A 27948-nucleotide genomic window follows, 5' to 3' on the forward strand; every position below is an offset into this window, starting at 1 on the left:
TCTGGGATTTGGCACCGTGTATATGTGGTGTTAACCGACGTTTCGGAGGAACGTATCGCCTCCATTTTCAGGGTAGAAGGGAAAATATAAGAAATCCGCAAACGAAGAGACCGCGAGAACCGGTAAAAGCAGACTGCTTCTTCGCTTGCGGATTTCTTATATTTTTCCTTCTACCCTGAAAATGGAGGCGATACGTTCCTCCGAAATGTCGGTTAACACCACATATACACGGTGCCAAATCCCAGAAGACTGCTTTCTTAACAACCACTTGACGTGAAAACGTGTATGTTATGTATGATATGCACAGAATGCCTCAAGCTTGGAAAATTTAAAGATTTAATATTCAATGGCAGTCTTGAAATTTCAACTTGTGTCGTGCTCGTAGACTGTTGGTCTCGTTGCCACGTTTCAAATAAATGTTACTTCTACGATGTGTTTCAACCTCATATTGCCATTATCATGTAGATAGACACTTCTACGTAATCGCTACACTATATTGCCTTTTATAATTCATTGTTCTAAACTTGTGTAAGGGGGTACGCGGAAGCGTAGTTCGTTGAGGCACTATGCTACAAGCCGGAAGGTCGTAGGTTCGAGTCCCGATGAGGTGGATTTTTTTCAATTTACCTAATCCTTCCAGCCCCACTATGACCCTGATGTCGACTCAGCTTCTAACAGAAATGAGTACCAGGAATCATCCTGGGAGTTAATGAGCGGTCGGCGCGTAAGGGTGACAACCTTACCGCCATCTGTGAGCCGATTGTCTCGAAAATGTAGGAGCCTCGACGTCTCACAACCGTATGGGCATCCACAGCCTGTTACAGGGATAAAAAAAAAAACTTTTTAAGGCTAATTTGCGAATTTTGTTAAAAAAATTAAACAATAATTGGAAATCATTTCAACCAAGATTTAGAAGAGTGAAATTAAAAAGCAATAAATACAATGCAGGTAAAAAAGAACATGTAAAACTATCCCTGTAACATGCCCTTAGGGTTGTGAGGCGTCGAAGCTTCCACATTTTCTAGATACTCGGCTCGCAGATGGCGGTGAGGTTCTCAGCCTTACGCGCCGGCCGCCCTTTACTCCCCAGGAAGATACCTGTTACTCATTTCTGTTATAGGCTGAGTCGACCCCAGTGCCATATTGTGGCTGAAAGGATTAGGTAAACTGAAAAATCCAATGACCTCATCGGGAATTGAATCCGCGACCTTCCGGCTTGTAGCATAGTACCTCAACCAACTACGCTACCACGTGCCCTAATACATACAACCAAGTAAATGGGTACAATTATCTACTTGATAACATCAAAACATGTCGTAGAAGTAACATTTATGAACAAGAAGCGACAACGTAGCACATGAACAGTCTGCGAGCACAAGAAGTAACACTTTCGGCACTGCCTCTGCAAATTAAGTCGCCAAATAGTGTAACAGGATGCTGAAATATAATGACGTCACGTATATTTCCCCCCTAGATATATTTGTTTATCTTTAGTAAATGTAATTGCATTTTGTTAACTACCGAATTCATCATCGTCACTAGCAAATTAACTTTTTTTGAGCCACCGCCTTCCTCAGAAACTTGTGCCAGATTGGATTCGATTTTCACTTCTATTTTTGGATTTCGCAACAATAATTGTTTAACAGAGCAAGGTCGTTAGCCTTGCGTCCAGCCCCCAACCTGGTGAACCAGGGCTCTGTATCTATGTCTGACAGCGTGGCTCAGTTATACCTCTAGGCACCGGATTCTCTTCCCGTCGCCTTCTGCTCTTCGCTGGGATACGGTGGGATTATTCTAACCCGCCTCCACACGAGGATAACGGCTAAACATGGAGGGCCAATAGTAGTCACTGTGATTATAAGAAACTGAAGAAAGTTGTAAAGGCGTATTTGAGGAGAATCTCTGGACATGAAACCAAAAAATAAAAAACTTCGTGTCCTGTAGTCCGTAAGCGAACTATACTGACCGAGTGACCGCCGCTTGTCGGCGAAGTTAGTGCCAAGTTTAGCAGATATAGTGTGTCACGTGGTCAGCGCAACGGATCCCCACGGCCGTTAATCTAGGTTTTCTAGACTGTAGCCGCTATTTCCTTGAAATAGCTCCTCAGTTAGCCTCATGAGCAGGGCCCGGATTTTGATGACCTGAAAATATTCAAAAAATGACCTATAAAATGACCGAAAAATCCAGAAAAATGACCCAAAGGAGAAAGAGAAAGAACACTTCGCTTCGGGCAGGTTCACATTTCAGAAGACATATAATGAAAAATTCCACAAAATGGCGAAAAATGACAAGAAATACCCTTAAAGTCCAAAAATTTACCAAAAAATGACCTTAAACCTAAAAATGTCAAAAAATGCCAGAAGTTACCTATAAAATTTTCATTTCTGTAACCAGCAGCTCATATCCGAGATTATATATTTAAGAGCATCGCATAGGATACAAGGAAAAAAAAGATGACATGTCATCAAAATCCGGGCCCTGCTCATGAGGCTAAGTGGCCCCGTTCCAGACCCACCACTTCCCAGAAAATCTTGTAGCGCCGGGAATCTAACCCGGTACCTCTGGATCTGTAGGCAGGAACTCTGACCACTAGACCACAGGACACCTGACAAAGGAAAACAAGGAAACATGATGATCGTGTGATTCAATTCAAATAGCAAGTCCACTCATCTGGGCGATCTGACTGTTGCCGTTGAACGTCGCTTACTGCCACGGGAGCAGTTACTTTGGATATTTTCTATTACCTCTTTGTATCTGTGATTATCGGGGCCACGCCATAGCTCAAGCGGTTAGTCACTTGCTTCCCACCGCGGCGTCCCGGGTTCGATGCCGGGTCTTGTCAAGTGGGATTTGTGGTGGACAAAGTGGCGCTGGGGCAGGTTTTCTCCGAGTACTTCAGTTTCCCTTGCCAATCTTCATTCCACCAACTGCTCCACAATCACCTTCACCTACCATCTAGGGCTGGTACAATAGGCCTGAAGTGGCCGCAGTACAAGGGACTTAGTCCTACCACACTAGCATTAAAAAAAATCTGTGATTATACGAGGCCGAAGCTCGATTCGTTCTATGGCACGTAGAAGTTAAGAAGATACGCATTCAGACCGTGGTGTTCTGGGTTATGATACCGTATAGTCTTGTATGCATTATTCTCCTATTCTTGGTGTGGGTTGAGACTGAGTCCACTTGGTACTGTGGTCTACTGTACCAGCCCGGGATGATGATGATGATGATGATGATGATGATGATGTGGAATTGTGTGTGGAATGAGAATTGGCAGACGAAACCGAAGTACTCGGAGAAAACCTGCCCCAGTGCCACTTTGTCCACAACAAATCGGACATGACCTGACCTGGGCTCGAACTCGGACTGCCACGGTGGGAAGCCGGCGATTAACCGCTTGAGCTATGGCACTGCCTATACAGTGATAACTCAGAAGACCACAGCCTGAACGCTTACAGCCATGGCAACCTCAAAACTGGGTTGCACTAGGAAAACTGGATACATCAGGAGTAGCACAGTTACACCTGTTTTCGAAAGTTAGGCGGATAAAAAAATGCCCTATTTCACTGAGACATCTACATCGACCGAATAATGGCGAAAAACGCACGTGAACGTGTAAGCGTTCCGTCAGTATATGAACTTAGATCCGTCTTCTACGGAGCGGGACAGGATTTCCAGCCTGCCAGACTCTTCTATATAGGGCATTAATAATCCGAACAATGACTGGGGTTGTATCGACGTCATCAGGCCCTGTTGGCACAGGCGTTATGTCGTCATGATCGGTTGACGCCATTAGAGCGCCTGACAGCAGTAAACATTAAAAGGGTCCTAGGATAGGGAGCAGAAGAGGGCATCGGGGCGCCAAGCGAATCAGGAAATGTAGGGTCATTGGTGATTATTCTTGAATATGTTTCGAACAAGGTCTTAAATGAAACGCGTACGAGCACAGTCTTCTGGGGTGAAATGCCATGTATTCGTGTAGGTCGCCGTCGTTTCGATGGAAGGTACTGTCTCCAGCCTCAGGGTAGAAGATTAAGCAAAGAAAGTAACCAGTAAGAAACAAGGTGTACTTGCCTCCTGCTTCTTGTTGGTTAATTGTTTCGATTACTCTTCGCCCCTGAAGATGTAGGCGATATGTTCATCCGAAACGTCAACTACATCGCATCAAATCCCAGAAGACAGGACTCTTTACAGTTACCTCTAAGTTAAAATGTTCACCCTTTCTCTTTTTCGATAGTTTTCCCTTGTTTTTTCTTCATCTTTTCTTTCTAACGTTCTCTTCTTTTTTCTTGCTTTTTTCGGTCTTGCTGTGTTTACCTTCCTCTATTTTTTTTTCGGAACGGCTGAGGACTGCACCTAGAATTCTAATCGAAAAACCTGAAGGTAGGAAACCAATCGAGAGATGGAGGCAACTGCATGAAAATAATATTAAAGTGGATCTTAAAAAAGTGAGTTGTGTGAACGCGGATGGGATTCATCTCGCTCGGAATAGATATCAATTGGGCAAACTTTTGTGAGCAGGTAATATACCTCTTTGTTCCATAGAAGGAGAGAAATATCTTGACTAGCAGAGCGAGTGTTAATTTCTAACGAGATACTCTGTTCTATGAAATTGTCTGATCCTCTTATCGGTCATTTCTTCTTATTTTCCTCTTTTCCGGCTTGTAGTCCATTCTTACGACAGAAATAATCGTAAAGGTTTGCACAATTGAAACGAAAGAGACAATATAAATGAGGGCTCGCGGTAGCGTAATCGGTTGAGGCACTGTGCTACAAACCGGAAGATCGCGAGTTCCATTACCGACGAGGTTATTGGATTTTTTCAATTGATCAAATTTTTCCACCCTCACTGTTGCCCTGGGATCGACTCAGCCTCTAACAGAAAGGAGTAACAGGAATTTTCCTGGGTGTAAAGGGCGGCCGGCACCTAAGTCTGACAACCTTACCGCCATCTGTGATTGTCTAGAAAGTATGGGAGCCTCGACGTCTCACAACCCTATGGGCCTCCACGGTACGTTACAGGGATAAAAGTATTATAAATTGAAATTGGACAACAGAAAAAGGAATCCACCCACACTCGATCCCTTCTCTGTGTATCTGTCTACAAGTGGACGTAACAGTGTCACCGAGCTATAGGCTATACTTGGGAGAATTTTATACAATTGTGCGGGAACCAAGACACAAAAATAGTTCATACGCGATTTGTTGCTACGTTTGTAATGTCGCCATACGCATTTCAGATGACTTTTTTTTTTATTGCTAGTGGGGTGGGACTGGGGTGGGACCAAGTCCCTTGTACTGCGGCCACCTCTGGCCTATTGTACCAGCCCCCAGATGATAGGTGAGGGTGATTGTGGAGTAGTTGGTGGAATGAAGATTGACTGAAGTACTCGGAGAAATCCTGCCCCAGCGCCACTTTGTCCACCACAAATCCCACTTCATCAGACCCGGGATCGAACCCTGGCCGCCGCGGTGGAAAACCAGCGACTAACCGCTTGAACTATGGCGCGGGCTCACACATGCCAGGTTACTATCATACCAAAATATGAAGAATGCCGTCTTCTGGGATGTGGCGCCATGTAGATATTGTGTAAACCGACGTTTCGGAGGAACGTATCGCCTCCATCTTCAGGGTATAAAAATCATCGAGCGAGGATCCAACGTGAGCAGGTGGCTGCAGACTAAATGCCAGTCAAAAACTTCAAATCTTACAGACCGAAATATTTTTCCCCGGTTGTCATACATTATTTTTCGTTTTCCCGCAGAATTATTGGGAAATATGTCTTATTTTTGAGAACATATATCACGATAAAATACTCTTAAACCCAAAACTAAACAGCACTAGTGACGTATTCTGTTCATAAGTTTTCGCGTCAGCTGTATTATTATTATTGATCACGAAGTTCAAAAGTAGCCTATGAAGATGGCGAGGTCTCCAGGGACATGCCCTTCACCCCGAGTTCCAAGCATCTCAGCCAGACAGAGCCCACAGTACTGATACCATAATCAGATTAACTCTTTGAAGCATGCAGTTCATCTAAGTAATATTTTAAAAAATCGGTTCGTTTCTCATAGAAACACATTGCTTCTCCATTGTTAAACCAATCCGTTATTGCTGTTAGGGAAGCTGTTGCACTTTACCATGAGAATTTTTGTGAACTAATAAATACAATCTGCAAGCAGAAATAATAATTTTTAAATGATAAAGCAGGTTGTATGCATAGCAATAAAAAGTGTCTCATTTTAATAGGGTTTCTCACGAATAACCCTGTTCGGTGGGACAAAATTTGGGAAAGGAATTCTGACGCTTTCTTTCCCTCAAATTTCTGAAATCTGTGTAATGACGTCAAGGGAAATGTAAATTGAAAATTGTATATTTTAAAGATACTTATCTGTTCATAATGTCCACTAGACTGAAATCCATCTAAGTAAATTTTCATTTCCATATACGTACAACCTCAAATGCCTGCACTGTTTCAATGTTTGTAACTCAAAATATTAAGTAAAAGTAAAGTTGTCCCTCCGCCTCTGTGGCCTAGTTGTCAGCGTTCCTGGCTACAGGTCCAGAGGTCCCGGGTTCGATTCCCGGCGCTACCAGATTTGTCAGCGTTCCTGGCTACAGGTCCAGAGGTCCCGGGTTCGATTCCCGGCGCTACCAGATTTTCTGAGAAATAGTGTGTTTGGAACGGGGTCCACTCAGCCTTGTGAGGATATTTGAGGAGCTACTTGAATGGAAAGGCAACGACTCCGGTCTAGAAAACCGGAATTAACGGCCGTGGAGATTCGTTACGCTGACCACGCGGCACCCTCTATTCGCTAAAGTTGGCACTAACTTTGCCGACAAGCGGCGGTCGCTCGGTCAGTATAGTTCGCTTGCGGACTAAAGCCACGGAGTTTTAAAGTTGTCCCTGATGTATAGATCCACATTTTCTTGACCTCTGCACTAGCTTGGTCAATGTTTACAATTGGAGAAGGACATACGTGTTATTTTCCAATGTTCATGACAACGAACAGTGAGGATTTTTAGTGTGTGGACTGGGTCCACGAGTGTGCGATTCACGGCCTTAGACCACTCGGCTACCGTGACCGGCATTTCTGTATATCACTCATGCGAAATACGGATCTGCTGGGAAGTATCGGCGAAAATTTCGACGTAAATTTCATGATGAAAAGGTTCCAGCAGGCAAACAATTCATAATTTGACGAATAAACATAGCACAACGGGACTCTTAACAGGCAATAAACAAAAACATAAGCGCCGAGTGCTTACTGAGGAGAAGTTGGATGCCATTGGGGCCAGACTAGAACGTACATCTAGAAAATCACAGAAAAGTCTAGCTCAAGAGACTGGAGTGTCAAAATCTAGTGCAAGAACGGCAACACAATTTCTGAAGCCATCCAGTGAAAGTTAGTGTCAAGTGTTCTTTAAGTGCAAGAAGGAATGTTATATCTGTGTTTTTTTAACGAAACAATTAATTGCGAAAAACATCTGCGTGTAGAGAGTACAACATTTTGAACACCTCCTGTGATCTGTGAACTGCAACTACTTCTTTCCCAACGTTATCGGCCGTCAGACATGCTGATTTATGGGCAAAATTCGTGTGCGCCTCGCGGCAAGCGGTGCACCGGCCGTCGTGAAGCACAGAGCCATGGACCCGGTCCACACATTAAAAACCCTACTGTATAAAACTATATGCAAAATAATAAAATATTAAAGATGTGTCATTGTTGTAGTTTGGTGTTATTAAATAATGCTGATTTGTTGATCGCTGCAAAAGTGTCTTCTTCAATGCCAAAGTATAAAATTACATGTAAAAGTATTAAAATATTAAATGTTTTTATTGTTGTAGATGGTGCTATTACTGATCACAGCTAAAGTGGTCTTGTCTTGCGTGATCCACTTGATATGTGTGCGTTGTTTTGCGTGGTTCTGTTTATGTTCTCTGTTGTAATTTGATTAAGGTTTAGGAGGGGCTATTTCGGGAAGAGTAGCTTTATAGAACTTACCTGTCACATAAGTGTATTTGCCAATGTTGATGCCAACGTATAAAACTATATGCGAAACATTAAAATATTACAAATATTTCATATGTTGCAGTGAAATAGAGAATGAGTTTAAATATTTTACCTGATGATAGCCAGAAAGAGCCAAAACATGTTGTAAAATAATATACGAATTGTGGTGACGAAACCAGTACTAAATTGTTCACACACAATATGACGTCGAAATATAATATTCCTATAACCAAATAATTCCCAGAAAATCAGGTTAATTTTAATCTGTCCCACCAGATTGTTCAAAATTCCTCCACTGACAGTCCACATCATTAATTGATACAATATTCCCGTTCGGTAAGTTATCCCACAGGCACTGGGTTCCCTTTCCGTCGCCTCTTACGGCTCGAAGGCCTACGGTGGACGTATTCGAACCCGCCTCCACACAAGCCACCCTGTTCTTGGGGGGATATAAATACGGGGACTTGGCCCTACAGGTTGGGGGAGTCTCGAATCTGAGACAGTAAAATATGGTCATGAGTCCCGCGGGACTCTGACTCTAGAATGAATGCGCTGCCGAGGGCCAGCAGCAACTGTAAACGGCAGACTCTTCCTCTCATCAGAGAGTTTGTTATATAAGGACTATGATCGCAAGGGTGCAGTTGAAAAAATCGTTGTTCGTGAGTCTCGAGCGGCTTGGCACAAAGAGGAACTGAATTGCAGTAAACTGCCAATCGTAAAGTAACTCTGACTCTGACTCTGAGTTAGTTGAGAGTTGCAGTTTTGAGAAGTGACAAGCTGGTAGCTGAGGCCGGGAACAGTTCTGGAACAGAGAGGAAGGGGAACGTCCGCCGTTGGAAGCCGCTACCAAGCAATGTCTAGTGAAGATTGAGCAGACTTTATATGTACTGTAGCTACAGTGATCTTTGGTGTGTATAACTCAGTAAGGCGGTTCGTGGTTACGTTCTGTAAGTGTACAATAAATCCAGCTACCAATCTAAACCACGTCTCTAGTCACACACTATCACGTGACAATATTGATGCTGTGTATTCTATGTGTTTCAGATCGTCAACTTCTATGCGAATGTACGACGACTCATTGTAAGAATACCAACAGACGCACTTGCCACAGCCAGTACAAATGTTACACTCAGTACCTGGACAAGAAGGACGGCTCCCACCCAATCACCAAGGGCTGTGTGCAGTAAGTGAATCAAATGATACTATAAGCTCGCTTCAGACAGAAACAATTTTGTATCTTCCCCCCACGGAGCTACACCATTACCCTGACCGTCCACAAGTTGTCAGCTGCTCATGCCGCTTTTTGACGAGTTTCCGATAACTTTAATCATGATAGCTCGAGAATCTCCTACACAGAATTCCTCCCGCTATTGCATCAGTGCCTTATTTGCTATCCAGCGAATAGTCTGCCCCGACTGAAGTTTCGTTGAACATGTCGCCTCCACTTCCACCGTCAGAGAGTAAAGGGACCCATACATGTACGAGTCTGGCTCGGCTCGGGTTCCAATGAGCCAAACTCGTCCGTGTGTGGGTCGCCACGAACCGGGCTGGGCCGAGTCCGGGCCTTCGGTGGGACTCGGCTCGGCGACAGCTCGCTTTTGGTTCGTACGTGTATGGGCGGTCCCGAGCCAGACTCGCGTATCTGCACGCCACACGAACAGACAGTGTGATGAGTTGGGGTACTACGGCGGAACCATGTCGGCTTCCATGTGTAACAAAATATTCATGAGCCCGGAGTTTTTGACACGGTTTTTAGAAGAATACCGTGAATTGCCGATTCTGTGGCAGGTTCGCAGCCCAGAGTATTCTGTCTCTACTTAACAACCACTTCTTAGCCCACATTCCCTCCTTTTTATATTCTTCTTTCTCCCGAACACACCGCATTCATCTAGTATTATCACCGCTGCTGCAACTTGCTTCGATGAATTTGTTCTGGATACTGAAATGTACGAGCAAATTTGGGAGTCAGCTCATGCGTGTGTGGTGAAATTAATCTGAGCCTGCCTCCCGAGTCAAACTCGCCGAGCCGGACTCGAGAGCCAGACTCGTACGTGTATGGGCCCCTTAAGCCAAAACTTATGCTTGCTGCCTGCTTCATTCTGCTTTCATGCTTGACTCACTGTTCAACCCCGGAAATGGAGGTGATATGTCCCTCCGAAACGTCGGTTGACTTTTAGCTGGTACACGGCGTTGTATCTCAGAAGATACGAGTATAACTCTTCAAAATACGAGCAGATTAAACTCAAGAATTGCTTGCAGTCTTTGAGTTTACAGACCAGTTCCTCCACCTCATGTCTAAAAAGGGGACAGCCTATAACGTAACCAAATCTAGGAAAAGACGTAGAACACACAGAAACCTTTGGTTTGGTCTGATAAACATTAAAGGAAGAATTCACACGGAACACGTAAGAACGGATGAGGAGAATATTAAGATAGGTATGTAAGGTTGTACCAGTGCTTAACTAATTGAGCACTACGCAATGAAAGCGTATGGGGCAGTGGATGTATATATTCATATTTTCTTGACCTCGGCACTAGCCTGAAGTAATAATATGTATCCTAGATAAATAGGATACAAGTGTGACGTTGTATTAAACAGTCTCGAGATAGGGACCCGTGTCTGGCTGTTGTTAATTCAGTGATAAATCTTGATGTCCAGTAGGGACTTCATGGCCAGCTCATGAAAGCCTATTTCCGTAGAATTAGTCAGAAGAGTAATGTGTCGCGTCATTCGCTATAAAAAAGCATACAGATTCTGGAATACTGAACATCAGATGACGTCACTACTACACAGGTATAACTCTACGTAAATATATTGTATAAGGAAAGTTAAATCATTGATATGCTGTATAAGGTCGTAAAGGAGGCCAAGGTTCTTAGACAAAGGTAAGCAAATAAATGTCCCGCTACGCAGATCCTATTCTAAGTTACCGACTCCTTCGTATCTCCTTGTAGACTCCCAACAACAGGCACAAAGCTTCTTCGTCATGTTTTAATTTAGCTGTCAATGAGATAATTGTATTTGTTGTCTGGTTTTGCAGAAGGACATAGATCGAGGGTGTTAAGAAACAGGGTGCTGAAGACGTATGAATAAAGAAATTAGCAACAGGATGGAGCAGATTTACAATTTAAATTCCTCACGAAATACTATTATGATGGTCATCTCATGGAAAGCTAAATAGACGAAATGTGTAACACGCCAGGGAAGTGATACAAAATGTCAGTTGGAAATCCAGAAGGCAGGAGACCAGTCTGAAAACTTAAGCGTAAATGGGAGTATAATATTAAAATGGATCTTAATAATGCCGTTGTAAGGGTGTCAACTGGGTTTACTTGAAGGAAGGTATAACAGTGAACCTTCTGGTTCAATAAAGACGCTCTGTTATTGACCAGGTATGAACTTCTCAAGGACTCTAAAAAATGAACGTAGTTAAGACTGTTGTTTTCAAATTAATATTTCACCTCAACTCTTTACAAATTCCGTCTTCGAAATCCAATTACTTACTTACTTACTTACTCATGGAGTTGAGCCCTTCTGGAGGAGCCGCCAATTCTGCAGCTACTTAAGAATTTCCCACCATTTTATGGAACCCGAAGGTTCATTACGTGTTCACAAGAGCCCTCCACTGGTCCCTATCCTCAGCCAGATCTATCCAATACATACCATCACATCCTATCTCTCCAAGATCCATTCTAATACTGACCACCCATCTACGCCTTGGTCTTCCCTGTGGTCTTTTTCATTCTGGCTTTCCCCCCAATATCCTACATGCATTCCTCGCCTCCCCCATTCGTGCTACATACCCTGCCCACCTCATCCTCCTTGACTTGATCATTCTAATTATACTTGGAGAAGAGTACAAGTTATGAAGCTCCTCATTGTGCAGTTTTCTCCAACCTCCTGTCACTTCATCCCTCTTCAGTCCAAATATTCTCCTCAACACCTTGATCTCAAACACCCTCAGTTTATGTTCCTCCCTTAATGTCAGAGACCAAGTTTCATGCCCATACAGAACCACAAGTAAAATTATAAGTTTGTATATTCTAATTTTTATGTTTTTGGACAGCAGACGAGAAGACAAAAATTTCTGGACTGAATGGTAGCAAGCATTACCCGAGTTCAATCGCCTCTTAATTTCCTCCTGTATCAGGTTTCGATCTGTTATCGTTGTTCCCAAATATCTAACTGTGCCACATTTTCAAAACATCTGTTTCCTATCTTTATGTCATGATATTCCCCTGCATTTTGGTGACGAGACAGTAACATATACTTAGTTTTGTCTGTGTTTACTTCTAGACCAACCTCTTTTTTTTCTTCCTTGGCACTACAGCCCCAGCGGGCCTAGGCCTACCTCCATGAACTCCGTTCACTTCGGTTTTTCTAGATCTTACACATACGGTAGGACTCCTTGGGTGAGTGATCAGCTCGTCGCAAGGCCTCTACCTGTAGACAAACACAGAAAAACGCACACAAACCTCCATGACCTGAGTAGGATTCGAACCCGGCTTCTGAGCGAGCGAAGACAGTGCATACCTTAGACCGCTCGGCTACCGTGACCGGCCCAAACTCTTTACTTGCGTAAAGTTTGTGTGTTTTTCTTTATGGTATCTACATTATCACCCCGTAGATTCACATCGACGTAGACCAACAGCTGATGTGTCTCATTTAATTTCAGTCCCACCTGGTTTCCCTGACCTTCCTAATTGCATATTCTAAGGCAAAGTTGAAAAGGATTGGCGATAAAGCATCTCCTTGTTTTAGACCATTCTGGATAGGAAATTTATGAGACAAATGTTTACCTACTCGGACTTTACTATGCGCTTCGTTTAAACACATTTTAATCAACCTAACTAGTTTCGTGGGTATCCCAAACTCTATTAGAATATTGAACAATACCTGCTGGTTTCACGTCTTATATTGTTCAGATTATCCCCATTTAACTCGCTTGGATCCTGTAACCATTGCAATTTGACCTGCTTTCGTTGATCTAGTAATTTTGAGCATCTTTCATCGAACCATGGCTTATGCTTCTTCGGTTCATAATAACTTAGACTCTCTTTGGCAGATATTTTTATATTCTCTAATAGTTTCCCAGGCTTTATTAACATCCACCTCAGTGTCCAAGTTTTCCAAAGCCGCAAACCTATTTGAGATTTCAACACGATACTGCTCTTTACCCCTCTATCTCATTTAATTTCTTGAGATTGAACCTCTCCATATTAACTCTGTGGTCTTTGTTTGCTCACTGCCAGTCTTTCCTTAACCTTTGCCACCACCAGGTACTGGTCAGTATCACAATCTGCTGCCCTGAATGATCGGACATCAAGTATACTTGAGTGCCGTCTCCTGTCTATCAAAATATTGTCTATTTGATTGTGTATCTTCCCATCAGGAGATGTCCAAGTAAATTTATGAATGTTACGATGTGGGAACATTGTACTTTTTACAGTAAGATTTTTTGATGTGGCAAAGTTTACAACTCTAACTCCATTATCATTACTAATTTCATACAAACTCTCATTCCCAATTGTTGGTTTGAAAACGTCTTCCCTCCCTACTTTGGCATTGAAATCTCCTAACAAAATTTTCATAGGGTACTTCGGGAATTTACCAAATACATGTTCTAGTTCTTCGTAGAATCTATCCTTTATGTTATCATTTTTATCTTCTGTTGGGGCGTTAACATTCATAACAATGATATCACACCAGCGAGCTTTTAGTATTATATATGATATCCTATCACTAACGAATTCTACCCTCTTAACTGCTGATACGATTCTCCTATGTACGAAAAAACCTGTACCTAATTCATGATTTTCATTCCTCTTTCCATAGAGAAATGTATAGTCTCCTGCTGGTGCGATGCCACCTCCATCCCATCTGACCTCCTGTACTCCCACTAAATGTAACTTATATTTTAAGATTTCTTCTGCCACACCCAGAGCGAACGTGCCCTCTACAAACTTCGTATATTCCAAGTGCCAAATCTCATATCCACGTTCTTTAGCTTAGGTCGTTTATCCAAGAAATCCGTCCAGGTCCGAGGCTTTGTGTTCATTTTCGTAACATAATGATTTTTTACCGTGAAGAGTTGTCAGCCCCACGCCCAACCCCCAAGCTGGAGGGCCACCCCTTGTCAGCTGTCCGCGACTGCTTATTCAGTATATTCGGAGCTTCCCTCCTCCAAATCCAGTAACTCTTTCATTTAATGTAAAATACTTAACCTACATATCTTGTCATTCGGAAAACTTCTTTACATAGATCTATATGATGTATATGCCTGTTACATGTCATTTGTGGTTATGGAGGTACAGCGAAGTCCAGATAAACTCGTATAGCGCATATGTGTATTTTAGCAAGGTAATTAACAAAATGATGGAATTTTTGGACATTATTCTTCATCTTATATTATATTTAAAACAACTTTGCGGAGACCAGATTCTGCCTCCGTCTTCAAATGGAAAGCCTACTCAGCTGGGCTCAATAAATGAAGCTAGTATCCATCTCCGGGCACCAAAAGCAACACAAAGCAGAATAAATAAGCCAAACACAAAATAAACCATCTGCGGGAGTTTCATCTTAACGCCCGCAAGGAGTTAAAATAAAACCGCTACTTATGGTTTCTATTGTGTTCGGTGTATATGTACTATTTTGTGTTGATTTTGGTGCCCGGAGATAGGGTACGCTCTCTTGATTGGGCCCAACTGAATAAACTTTTTACCTGAGGACGGAGATAGAGTTCAACATTCGAAACGTCGTTTTAAATAGGAAATAATACGATGGATAATATTCAGGAAGTCAATCATTTTATAAATCCACCATCGTCACGAACTTTTATATGTCAAGGTAACCACCGGTGTTAAATCCGCCAGGGGCAGTACACCAATCCTTTGTGAGAACCGACGCCCAGAAGTGAGAAGGAAGCTGAAATGGCCGTACCTCAAGTGCTGCGACGGTGGGGACTTGTGCAACAGCGCCGTGATGCCCACTCCGCCTTCCTGGGTCAGCAGTAGCAGCAACAGTGAGAAGGGCGGAGGAACCAACGACACACAGCAACAGCGTAAGCCTTGTCTTCCTCGTCAGCCGCTTGCTTCTTGTCTCATCAGACAGTCTGAGTCTCGCGTTGCTTAACAATTCTGTTTCGGAATTACTGGGGTTTCGGACTCTGGTCATCGTCCGGTATTCTAGAAACTAGAAAACAGTCTACAACCCTGTTTCGACTATGGAAGTCTTACGATATCTCAAGAAATGAGAAGATGGCCGTGAGTGGAGAGCAGGTTGAGATTTGGAGGGAATCCTGCCATCTCTTCAGGACTAGAATCTTTGGCGTTTACTAAAAATCATAAAATCTTCCCTGACGATAGGCCGGGTCAGTCTGGAGCGCAAGTCTGAAGTTTCAGATATTGTTGCTGCCTCCGTCATCAGGAAATAAGCAGAAGCCGATGCTTTCTTGACTGTCTTTGCCTTTCTTATCAGGAGATTACGATGACGAGACGTTCAAGATCTGCTCCGAATTGGCATTCCTCTCCTATATAATATGTGTAGACAATACAAGTTCTTTAATTAACCTAATAAAATGCACGATCCATTTTTTATTTATTTATTTATTTATGTAATGGGTTAAGGTCTAAATGATGTTATTAGTCGAAAGAACGCAGTAAGTTTCTAACTGTGAGCTGAAAGATCGAGTTCAGATTTTGTCTCTGGGAAGAGAAATGTCCAGATGGCTCTGGGACCCATAGAATGAGTACGGGGAACAATAGTCGGAGCGAGGGATGCACACGGTACATTGATATTCACGAATCCATGTATCAGTTATATAAGTTTCCGTTCTGATGCAGTCAGTAGTCGGTATTTTGAACTGTGACACAAATTAATTAATTTTTTACCAGTAAAATAATGTTATTTACATTTCTAAAAGTAGTTATAACTTAGATTTAGTGAGTCAGTTACCTCACATAAATACCTTTGTAGGTTTGAAAGCTTAGTAATACAAGTTTTTATTTATCTATCTATGTTTTTACCTTGGATATACTTAAGTGTAATACAGAAGTTAACCAAAACGTACAACATAAAAGAGAGGAAGATAAATTCTACGTTGAACAGCTCCAGGATTATAGTATATGGAACCTGTACTCACGACAGTTGGAGGACATATTAAATGTAGAATTTTAAAGGAGCACTGAAGGAATGTATGAATATAAGAAGAATGCAATAAGGAAAATAACACATGAAGTATCGAGCGTAAAAATAAATAAAAATTACAGAACAAACTGGATGACAGCGGAAGTTTTTGGAAGTATAACCTTCAAAAAGAATCATTTGATAAATGTTTAAGCTCAAAACAAGATGTACATAAAAATCTACAAAGATAAAAGAAAATAACAGCAAATGCAGTTATAAAAACAAAAAATTAAATGTGGGACAAAGCATGTTAGAAAATAAATTATATGCTGGGATTGAAAATGTCAAGAAAAGCATGGACAGTACTAAAGAAATGAAACAACAAACCAGTCACAAAACTGAGATAGACTTGATATCAATGCAGGATTGTATAGAATATTACTCAGAAAAGACAGAATGAAATTTATAGAAGAGGAAAAATTAAAAATGGAAAATACAAATTTAACAGTTTCAGACACAGAGGGTTGCGTATGTGGTGATAAAGAATATGAACATTGGGAGATCCACTGGACCTGGGAATATCAACTTATAAGAAGTAAAATATGGTGGAAGAAAAGTTTTAGCATTTGGTAATAAAATTATCAATTAAAATATTACAGGGAGATAATATTCCACAGGAAATAAATATAGACTATTTGATACAGGTAATAAGAAAGAGGTTAAAAGTATAGAGGCATCGGTATCACAAATCTATATATAAATATCCTGGGTAATCTAATTAAAAATTGGATAGAAAATTATATAAAGGCCGCGCCATAGCTCAAGCGGTTAGTCGCTGGTTTCCCACCGCGGCGGCCCGGGTTCGATGCCTGGTCTGGTTAAGTGGGATTTGTAGTGGACAAAGTGGCGTTGGCGCGGGTTTTCTCCGAGTACTTCTGTTTCCCCTGCTAATCTTCATTCTACCAAATTCTCCATCATCATAATCACCCGGGGCAAGCTACAATAGGCCAATCAGTGGCCGCCGTTGGACTCCAGCCCCCACTAAGCGATATAAAGAAAATGAGGAATAAAGAGCAATCATCTGTAGGTCATATTTATGTTATTAGACAAATTCTTGAAAATATAATATGCAACAAGAAGATATTAGTTCGACATTCTGTGATATGGAAAAGGCCTATGACAGAATACCAAGAAAGCTATTATGGCAAGCCCTGGGAAAGGCAAATATTAAGCAGCTATTACAATTATTAAAATATAACAATAACAACTACAGAATAAAAGTAAGATCAAATTTGTTGGATTATTTCTGTAACACAAAGGGTTCATTACAAGAATGCCCAATGTCACCAACCTTGTTTAAGATATACATAGATACAGCATTGGAAGAATGGTCTATGAAATAATGGGATTAAAAATTGAAGACAAATTTTTTGGGCACAATTTACTCTTTGCAGATTATCCTATATGATTGTGAGGCCATATCTTACTTAAGATTTCGTCACCTGGGTCAGTTCTTCAGGGAACCAAGTGGCTTTTATGATGCCCCCATAAATAAAATCCTACATTTCATTCGAAGTGTAGGATTAATAAAGGGTTAATCCAAAGGGGAAGCACAATAGATCATTGAAGTTCGCAGTGCAAGGGCCGGGTTTTATGGCCCATCTCTTACACACATACACACATACTCTTTGCAGATAATGAGGCTGTAATTGCTATAGGAGTCTTCTTCCTCTCCTCCTCCTCTGCCCCCCTCATTCTCCTCCTGTTCCTCCTACCTGGACCATAGAGCATCCATGAAACGCTCGTTTCACTTCAGTTCCTTAATTTTAGGTAGTCGGTAGGACTCCTTGGACGGGGATCAGCCCGTCGCAAGGGCTGTAAGAGTAGAAGTTGTTAATTACATAAGGAGAAAACTGGAAGAAGAATATGAGAATTGGAGACTTAAAAAAATTATGGAAAAACAGAATATTTAGGTGAAGGTCATTCAAGGGAATCACAGATCTCTGGGAATACAATCCAACTGTAAAACAGTTGAAGTATTTGTAATCAGTAGTTCAAGACAATGGCTTGTTAGACCTTGGAATTGACAAAACGATCAGTGAAACAAGAAAAGTCATTAGCATGCTAACTTCAGTTTTATGGAATAGAAATAGTTTACGCTCAATAAAGTTACTAATATATTGTGGCATGTAGACCCGTTGCTAGGCAACGACTGCAAAATCAGCAACTATATAACTGCCATTACTAGGCAGTTGCCGTAAACAGCAACAAGAAACAATGTTTTCTGTTTGGTCCTTGCCAAAATATTATAAGCAAGGCCAGTTTGCTTATGGAGTCAGTTTGCGAGTTAGTGAGTTAGTTAGGTTAGCTCACAATAACTGTGGTTCAGTTATTGTGAGCTGTTGCTCCAAGAATGTGGTAGCTGAGGCCGGGGACAGTTCGGGATCACAGAGGAAGGGGAACGGCCGCCTGGCAAGCTGCTACCAAGCAACGGCTAGTGAAGACTAACATACTTTAACATACTGAGAAGAATCAGTGTGTCCTATAGTGGTTTGTGAAGTGTAGTAACGAGTTGCATAAGTGTACAATAAATCCGATTACAAATCCAAACCCCGTCTATAGTCACTCAATACACGTAACAATACGAATTAATAGCAAAAAGCATATTAACATATGAAGCTGAAACATAGTCAACAAAATGGAAACAGACAAATTATTAGCTACAGAAATTGACTATCTAAGGTGTTCAGCGAGGGTATCACAAACGGATAGAATTAGAAATGAAATAATTGGAACAAAAGATGGGAATGAAGGAGGATATGTTAAAGGAAACAGAAGAACAGCAATTAAGATGGGATGGCCACGTCATGCGAATGGAGAAGTGCAGAATTGCTAGACAGGTTGCAGAATGGAACCCGCAGGGGCAAAGGAGGTGTTGCAGAACAGTCGGCACACGCAAGGGCAGCATGCAAAGAAGAAACCTCAAGGATTTAGAAAGTTTCGGTCGAGATCTCTGGAGGATAAAATTATGTCCTTGGGTTGAGCAAAACTGTGTAGTCACAGAAACAATCGTTAAAAATTACTTCGTCTGAAGTATGCAATCTTCTGCCTCGTGACTACATGTAGTCTTGTAGAATCTCATCTACGTTACAGAGAAAGGTTCTGCCTCCTCTTCAGGGCCGAAACGTAATCTAGCCAAGCAGAAATTAACAGCATCACGTTCCAGAAAATATACTGTTTCATAGTTACCTCTGTGAAAACATCAAACCTAGTAAAGTTTTCCCTCCTTCACTGCATTCTCTTTGTATTTAGTATGGATATATTATGGCTAGCCGGTCGCGGTACCCGAGCAGTCTAAAGGCACGTCAACATTACTCGTGCTCGTGCTGGTCCTCACCAGGCTTCTGCTCGTCGGGAGACTCGTCTGGCTTTTACTTGTGCCCATAAATCTTCGTCCACACTTCTTCAGTTGCGCGCCAGGCTTCAGCGCGTGAGGATCCGTATATTTACTCGTAGTGTGTATAGGCTGTAGTCGTATTTTCATTTATTGGCTATAGTTTTAATTTAAAAATTTAAGATTTGCTTGTCTCGTGACTTGTCATATCGTCCACATTACTCGCGAGCATAGCGAGTCACACGAGCACGAGTAATGTGGACGCACCTTAAGGCATGTACTGTCTTCGCTCGTTCTGAAGCTGGGATCGTAGGTTCGAATCCCACACAAGGCATGGATGTTTGGTGTGTGTATGTGTTTATTCTGTGTTTGTGTTGTCCTGTGTTTAGGCAGCGGCCTTGCGACGGGCTGATCACTCGTCCAAAAGAGACCTACCGTCTGTAAAATGATCATGCACCTGAAAAGTCTGAGGCCGACCCAAGAAGGCTGTGGAAACAGTAAAAGAATATTATGACCATACTTGTAGAATGCCTCTGGTTCGTCATGATATTCTGGTGATCGATATATCGACTATAAGAATTGTGTATCTGTATTTGGAACATGAACCTCACTACTCATCTCCATCTCTGCTGAAATAACAAGAGAGCAATATCTCCAGTATTTTTGGTTCTGGGATTGGTGAGAGTAATTTTTATGGACAGACCACTCTTAAAATATCACAATGTTTTACGTTTATATATCTTCTCATAATAAGCAAACAGAAGCGCTTCTTGACACGGAGAACAATGGTTTGTCTGTATGGTAATGTACTGTATCTAAAACTTTAAAGAAGGAATAGCACTCAAACTAAGAAATTAAAATAAGTTCATACTCATATAATTAAAAAGACGTAGGTGGATGGACAATATTAAAATGGATCTTAGTTAGGTAGGATGGGATGATATGAATTGTGTTGATCTGATATGAATAGGGATCAGTGGATGGATCTTGTGAACACGGTAATGAACCTTCGGGTTCCATAAAAGGGTGGGAAGTTCTTGAGCAGCTGCACAATTGGTAGCTACTCAAGAAGGGCTCAGCTCCATGAGTGAGTCAAATATTTGGTATTAAAATATGAATTTCATCCAAGAACTCTTCCGCAATCGCTTCACCAGTCCAGTCCAGTAAATTGCTGCTGGTCCTCGTCAGCACAGTCATGCTGACGAAATTTTTTTTCCTTCCAAACCGTTTATATGTTTGGGAATGTACGAGTAGTTTCCTCTTCGAGAAGAGGAGGGATTTACGAGCTGTGGGTGGCGTATAGATTGGCACTGAGAAGAGTGTGAAGTGTTCTGCAACAGGTCAACAATAGGAAACGGGAAAGTTACATTTCTATGTTTATATTAGAGTTGCCACGTTGTCATCTAGGCAGGAATGTAGAGAATGCAACATACTTCCCAGAATTATCTGTACCTCAGTTTCACTTGCATATGAAGACACCACCTTTTAGCTTAGTTTGGCAGGCCTTGTCCCGAGGTCCAGACTGCTCACAACAAAGCATTAACGAGTGGTGATCAGGCACTGGAGTGGTTTCACCAACCGGAAGTTCCCTTCCAGCGAACGCGACCGTCCCCAGCTCCACCAGTGACGCCAGCTCCAGCTTGCTGGCCTTCTGGGTCCGCCAAGGAAACGACCGCTGGCCGATAAGTAAGCCAACTGTTCTTGTTATCCTCTTCGCTGGACTGTTCCTGCTAATCAGCATCATGGCGTTCGGATTCTACATTCTCAAAATACAGAGGTTAGTTGACCCTGGATTTACCCTAACAAAATTATAGAATATAAATATTATCCAAGACGAGGGTAGAATTTCGCTCTAGCAGGCATCCCCAGTTATCACCTCCACATCATCAGGGAAGCCATCGAAACAAACAACCCCACAACATGAGTTGGGATACAAACTGAGAGAAGTATGGTCTCACGTTTTGTCCTCCAAACGTCCTTCTTAACTGCAGGATCCTTTTGAATCGGACATCACCGCGCTCCACACTTTAACTGTTTCTTTCATTGCAAGACCTATATACTCGTACGTACAGTGCCGCATTCTTCTTCCGCCCCATACACTCATTCTCCCTGAAGATGGTGACTTCAGCGTACGCCGAAACGTTGAAGGGACGACGCCGAAATTACCCATTGAAATTTCTTAAATCACAAATTGTAACAACAGAAAATGTAAGAGTTCTGTCCTGTGGAATATATTGACATGTTTTCCGTTGAAAGCCAACTGACGTTACGGTGGAAAATGTCAACTCCATATTTAGGTTCAAGGAATAAGTCAGGCAAGAAACTAGAGTGAAGTAGCAGGCTTGCTTGCCTTATTCTTCGACCTGAAGATGGTGGCCAAATTTTGTTCCGAAATGTCTGTTGACTTTCAACGAAATATAGGGCATTATATCCCAGAAGAGAGAGCTCTTCGTAACCACCGCTGTGAGAACCTCATATCTTAGAAAGTGCATTTTTCATTTTGGATATTTCACAGAATAAGGGTCACTTGCGAGCTCTTGTCGTAATGGCAACGAAACACAAAGGCGAGGAGTTTAGTGACCAGCTGAACGACTGTTAGCTTTTTAAGAAGGTCTGTGCTCCATGGAGTTAGTTTCATAATTGCTCTTATGCCTCCAATCAGAATATTCGGAAGAACCTGTTGGTGAATGGAAACATATCACTTCGCTTGACCCACGTAGTTTCTCGAGTACCTGAAGTGGCGGATTTCACTAATCTGCTTCCACTATCATTGCCATTCTTACGTTAAATTTCTTTCCTTAAAACTGTCCACTGAATATCCACTTTATGTGTCCACCGTTACTGTCGTCGTCGTAATTTTCTCGGGTTTGCCCTAGCTTCTTTTGTTTTAATATAAGCTAAATGTGTTTGGAACTTTTTTCAAAAGTAGGCCTACCCTACAATTACTATTTTATTTGAAGCCGTAATTTGTCTTGTGATATTACATGGATAAACAGGGGAACCGCTTCTTGTGCAGCAGTAAATGGATTTCTAAATTATAATTTATGTATGTGTTGTACAAATGCATGTAGAATTCATTCTTCTGATAATATTTCAAATGGCTCAGTTATCAATTCCGTGAATTCTGACATTTTTGTGCCAAATTCATATAGTATATTTGTTAATTGCTTCTGCTTACGATTTCTGAATATTATTTCTTAATGAGATTGTAACGTCAGACAGATGTGGTCGCGGTGCGAGGGCCAAGAAGGCCCACCCCTTATACATTCATACATCAGACATACATTCATAGTATTTATTATACACCCTACGCCAATAAGCAACACACTCGGCATCTTAGTTAAACACTTTATTGAGTTCATATTATTATTATTATTATCATCATCATCATCATCATCGGCATCAACAACATCAACACCATCATCATATCCAGTAGTTTAGACCGCCTCTGTGTACTAGTGATCAGAGTTCCTGGCTACAGATCTAGAGGTCCCAGGTTAGAGTCTCGGCTCTACCAAATTTTCTGAGAAGTAGTGGGTCTGGAACGGGTTCCACTCAGCGTCGTGAGGATAATTGAGGAGCTATTTCAAGAAAATAGCGGTTCCGGTCTAGAAAACCGAGATTAACGGCCGTGGGAATCCCTTGCTCTGACCACGTGACACCCTCTATTTGCTAAAGTTGGCACTAACTTCGCCGACAAGCAGCGGTCGCTCGGTCGGTATAGTTCGATTGCAGACTACAGGCCACGGAATATATCCAGTCGTTTATGCTGAAATGTAGTCAGTATTTGTCGTAATAAAATATTAGCCGTATTCTAGATCTACAATTTTCTGTCACATTCTGTGAAACTTCAACAAGATAGTTAAGTTTAATTATGACCCTGGAACAGTTTATTCCGAATTAGTTTATGTCAACTTAACTTGGTTCATCCTGATTAGTCACACGAGTAAATGAATACAAGATTTTTAACTGCCGTCCAGTGTGATTGATAATATTTGTGTTTTTAATTTTTCATCCTTTACGTATTTCGGTCAAAATGACCATGTTCAGAAGGATATTGTCAATATATATGGAAATTACCCGTATTATTACCATACCATAGATATAAATATTATATCTTTTAACTAATACTAATGTGTGCATAGTTTATATAATCCTAAATATTATAACATATTGAGGAATGTAAGTACTGCAATATGACGAAGACAGATGGAATTCATTAGAGCGATATTGAAGGCTCGAAGTGGCACTTGCTGTGAAGACTGCGCTGACCTCCACCATCCAGCAACCTGACTGAACTGTCCTCTTGTTGTCATCGGACGGTTGCATAGCAGCTTGTCTGTCCCTGTGAACATGATTCTACAGGTAAGATTTGAGGTTTTCACGGCCGTGACTCAGATGAAAGCAGTCTTCCTCCGAAACGTCGGTTAACACAATATCTACAAGGCGCCACATCCAAGAAGACTGCTTTTATCATGATTCTACGGTTTGAAACTTCTGAGCACTGTCGTAAGACATCCAATCTCACACAGAAAAACAAATTTTCTATAAATGAAGATTAATGAAATGGCTACTTTCTCTTTACAGTAATTACCTTACGCAGCTGAGACGGGGTTACGAAAGGGCCACTGAAGAGGATTCCGTACCAGTGGTCAGCTCCTCCGGGCCTCCCCCCTATCACATGACAGTAATATATACAAACCCGGAACGAGACAGCAATCTCAAGTCTGTAGAGAGAGAGTGAAAATGGACGCTTTATAAATTAAATAATGAACCAATGTAAGTAACTGGAAAATGAAAAGTGAAGCAGAATTCTCCATATGTGAGAGAAATGAAGATGTCATTAATAATTTGTCAATTTTTCTTTCATTTGTTACCATATTTCAGCTACACAGCCTTATTAAGTTTCAGCATTTTAACAAGAGTTAGAAATGGTAGATTCTCAGCTGTTCTGACGATGGTGTATGACAGTCGGACGAATGGGTTTCTGGACTTTGTTCATCTTCCGATATTCTAAAAGAACACTAAAGGACGCAACCTTTCGGAAACTGGATAAGTTTCCGTCCTCAGGTGAGGGGATGTGAGACACCTACTCTGTTGGGTCTGTTAGAAAAGCTAAGAGCGATTGTGATTAGCTCTCTCTAACCGATCCAGCAGAGTATGTGCCTCACATCCACCCACCTGAGGACGGAAGGAGGTCCCGTTTCCGAAACGTGATCTTTAGTGTTCTTTGGAATACAGACCGAAGGAAAAGCCCAAAAACCCATTAATCCCGACTGTCAGAAATGGTATAGTATCTGTGGAGCTTCTTATGACTTGGGCTTCTCACGGTGACCGAACAGAATTACTTTATGGACTGTGGCTCTGTGTGGGCTGGTAAAATTTTACGGACGTTTCGAAGGAAAATATTGGCTCCATAGACTACACGGCGCCACAATCCTGATGATAAAACTCTTCATTAAAATATCTCTTCTTCTGAGCCACTTGTTTCCAGACAAGATTCCTTTAGGGATTATCTGAGAGTTTCGTGGATAATTTTATTCGCTTGCAGGTGTCAACATGGACGCTAGACTAGAAGTAATTTCTCTTAAATTACAACATTCGAAAACCGGTTCTTTCCCCAAGTACACTCTCGGAACTGAGTTACAGTTGAGGAGTGTGAAAAAAAAAACTAATATTCTGAATGGTTTTTTATTGTTGTTTCAAAACAAATTTTTGAGTTTCAGTAGAATATTGTGAGACATCAAGTTTAACATTAATCCATATAATACATGAGATAAAATTACATTGTCGTATTTCATTCTTTGAGTGATTAGGTAGGGTACGTTAGGCAAAGTATTCTAGAATGAATGGAAGCCAAACATACTCAAACACCGTTCCTATAGAAATTCTGGTATGGACAAAGGAAGCAAAATACTCGAGAATAACATTTCTCACAAATCCTGCAATCTGTCTTCATAATACACAATCTGCGCCTTTCATTTAATGTAAAATATCAGCTTTTCTGGAATATGGAAAAATCTTTTCCTTGTGGTAACCAATTTACTTACAAAATATTGCCTTTACGGGCAATTTAATTATATCTTTGATATATGCAGTCTACTTTTGTTAAGTGACTCACTAATGGAGCTGAACCATTCTTGAAAAGACGCCAATTATTCAGCTACTCAAGAAACTCCCTGAATTTTATGGAACCCGAAAGTTCATTACCGTGTTCGCAAGAGTCCTCCAACGGTCCCTATCCTGAGCCAGATAAATCCATTCCATACCATACCATACCATCCCATCTCTCTAAGATCCATTTTAATAATGTCTGCTCACATACGTGTTGATCTTCCCAGTGGTCTCTTTCCTTCTGGCTTTCCCAATATCCTATATGCATTCCTCTGCCCCATTCATGCTACATTCCCTGCCAACCTCATCCTCCTTGACTTGACCATTCTAATTATACTTGGAGAAGAGCACAAGTTATGAAGCTCCTCATTATGCAGTTTTCTCCAACCTCCTGTCACTTCATCTCTCTTCGGTCCAAATATTCTCCTCAACACCCTGTTCTCAAACACCCTCAGTCTACGTTCCTCCTTCTTTATTGCTAGTGGGGTGGGGCTAAGTCCCTTGTACTGCGGCCACTTCTGGCCTGTTGTACCAGCCCCAGATGATAGGTGAGGGTGAATGTGGAGCAATTAGTGGAATGAAGATTGGCAGGGGAAACCGAAGTACTCGGAGAAAACCTGCCCCAGCGCCACTTTGTCCACCACAAATCCCACTTGATGAGACCCGGGATCGAACCCGGACCGCCTCGGTGGGATGTTCCTCCCTTAATATCAGATACTAAGTTTCACGCCCATACTGAACCGCAGGCAAAACTATATCTTTGTATTCTAATTGTTATGTTCTACTTGAACACCTATGTAATATCCTAAAGTGGCCGTAATTGAGGCCCCCGAATGTCACAGTGGTACACATCCCGTAAAGATGTGGCAGTATGTGGTTTCGTCAGTATAAGTAATGCTGAAGGGAACATTACGTAGTGATACTGAATGAAATTAAGGGGTTTTCTTAACCCTATCCATTTAATTTGTAACATAATCTCATTTCGTTGTTTGAAATATCAATTCAATTATGAAATTTATTCCATAAAGTTAAAACAGAGCCGGGATAGCTCAGTCGGTATAGCGACTTGCTACTGGTTGGACGACCAAGGGGTCGGAGTTCGAGTCCCAGTAGGATCAAGAATATTCACTTGTCCACGTCTTCTAGACCGGCTCTGGGGTTCACCCAGCCACCTATCCAATGAGTACTGGGAGGGGGGGGGCTGTCCCCGGTGGTAAAGTGGCCGAGGCTTGAAATTGACCACTCACGTCAAACTAGTGCCGAGGTCAAGAAAACATGGGTCTATATATCCATTCCCCCATATATTTTCATGGTGCATATCTTAATTATTTAAGTACAGTGACAACGTTACCTTTCGCCTTACCTTTACACATTCATAATTCCCATATTGTACCTTCGCATAAATTATAGTTATATTTTTAGGGCGCGAATATTGTGCTAATGTAGTGAAAGAGTACAGATCTTAAATCGTAAAAGTGTCTCATATTTGGGTGCAGTACTGGCAGTAAAAATCTTGTATGTGATTTAGAAATTAACTCTCTAGTGATCGGTTATTTGAATTTTGCTCGTATAAATTTATAATTAGTGCATGCAGGTTTAAGGTTCACGGATTTCCCTCAAGTTCGGGGTTTCTGTCATTTTCATGAAATCGAGAGCTTCAACAGTCCAGTTTAAAATATGCTCAATTGAAACCATCCAATCCGAAACAGGTATCAGATATCGCTTCGAGTGTCGTAAATTGTTTGGCTGAAGAGTTCTTATTTATCTGCAACATAATTCTACTGAATTCCGGTTGAATTTTTTGCTTATATTTTTTCCAATTTTAATCAGTACTTGTGGTTTTGTGCTAAAAGACTGATAATATTACCTAGATTGGTGAAAGGGTCGTCAGCCTTATGTATGAAGGCAAATTTAATTACCGTACGAGAAACAAAAATGGTGTGCCTTTGAAAACTGTGTATAATTTTATAAACGAATCCACATATAAATGTCAGAGCAAGGGAGACATATACTGCAAATTGAAGAAGTGGATAACAAGGAAGAATTCTCTAACTTACCTTTAGCTACAAGTCAAGAAACAGCAATACTATCCGTAATGTTTGTGCCTTTTAAGGCGTAGTGATTTTGATCTCAGGTTCAGTCTCTTGCGGCTTCGAGTCTCACATCTGCACCTCGCTACATACTGCAAACCATCACCATCGCCAAACAATTATGAGAATGTGGACAGGGCTGGGCCCAAAGCAGTCGAGATAAGTCATTTCCGGAGCTCATAAAGGAATCCGGAATCTGCTGGAAACTA

General features: G+C 41.5%; 1 protein-coding gene across 2 annotated transcripts in view; it reads left to right on the forward strand.

The window, feature by feature from the left end:
* Positions 1-27948, forward strand: part of LOC111871873 (cell surface glycoprotein 1) — a 178704-nt gene that overhangs the window by 61454 nt on the left and 89302 nt on the right. Inside the window, exons 4-7 of one of the 2 annotated variants that reach the window (XM_023865256.2) lie at positions 9061-9199; positions 14890-15077; positions 21132-21312; positions 24123-24314. In XM_023865256.2, coding sequence (XP_023721024.1) covers positions 9061-9199; positions 14890-15077; positions 21132-21312; positions 24123-24279 — 665 coding nt within the window. In that variant the 3' untranslated portion in view covers positions 24280-24314. Of the gene's footprint in view, positions 1-9060; positions 9200-14889; positions 15078-21131; positions 21313-24122; positions 24388-27948 lie in introns of those variants that run through there. The other variant, XM_023865255.2, reaches the window with a different exon arrangement.

This window comes from Cryptotermes secundus, unplaced genomic scaffold (assembly GCF_002891405.2).
Source record: "Cryptotermes secundus unplaced genomic scaffold, Csec_1.0 scaffold1350, whole genome shotgun sequence".
NCBI classification, from domain to species: domain Eukaryota; kingdom Metazoa; phylum Arthropoda; class Insecta; order Blattodea; family Kalotermitidae; genus Cryptotermes; species Cryptotermes secundus.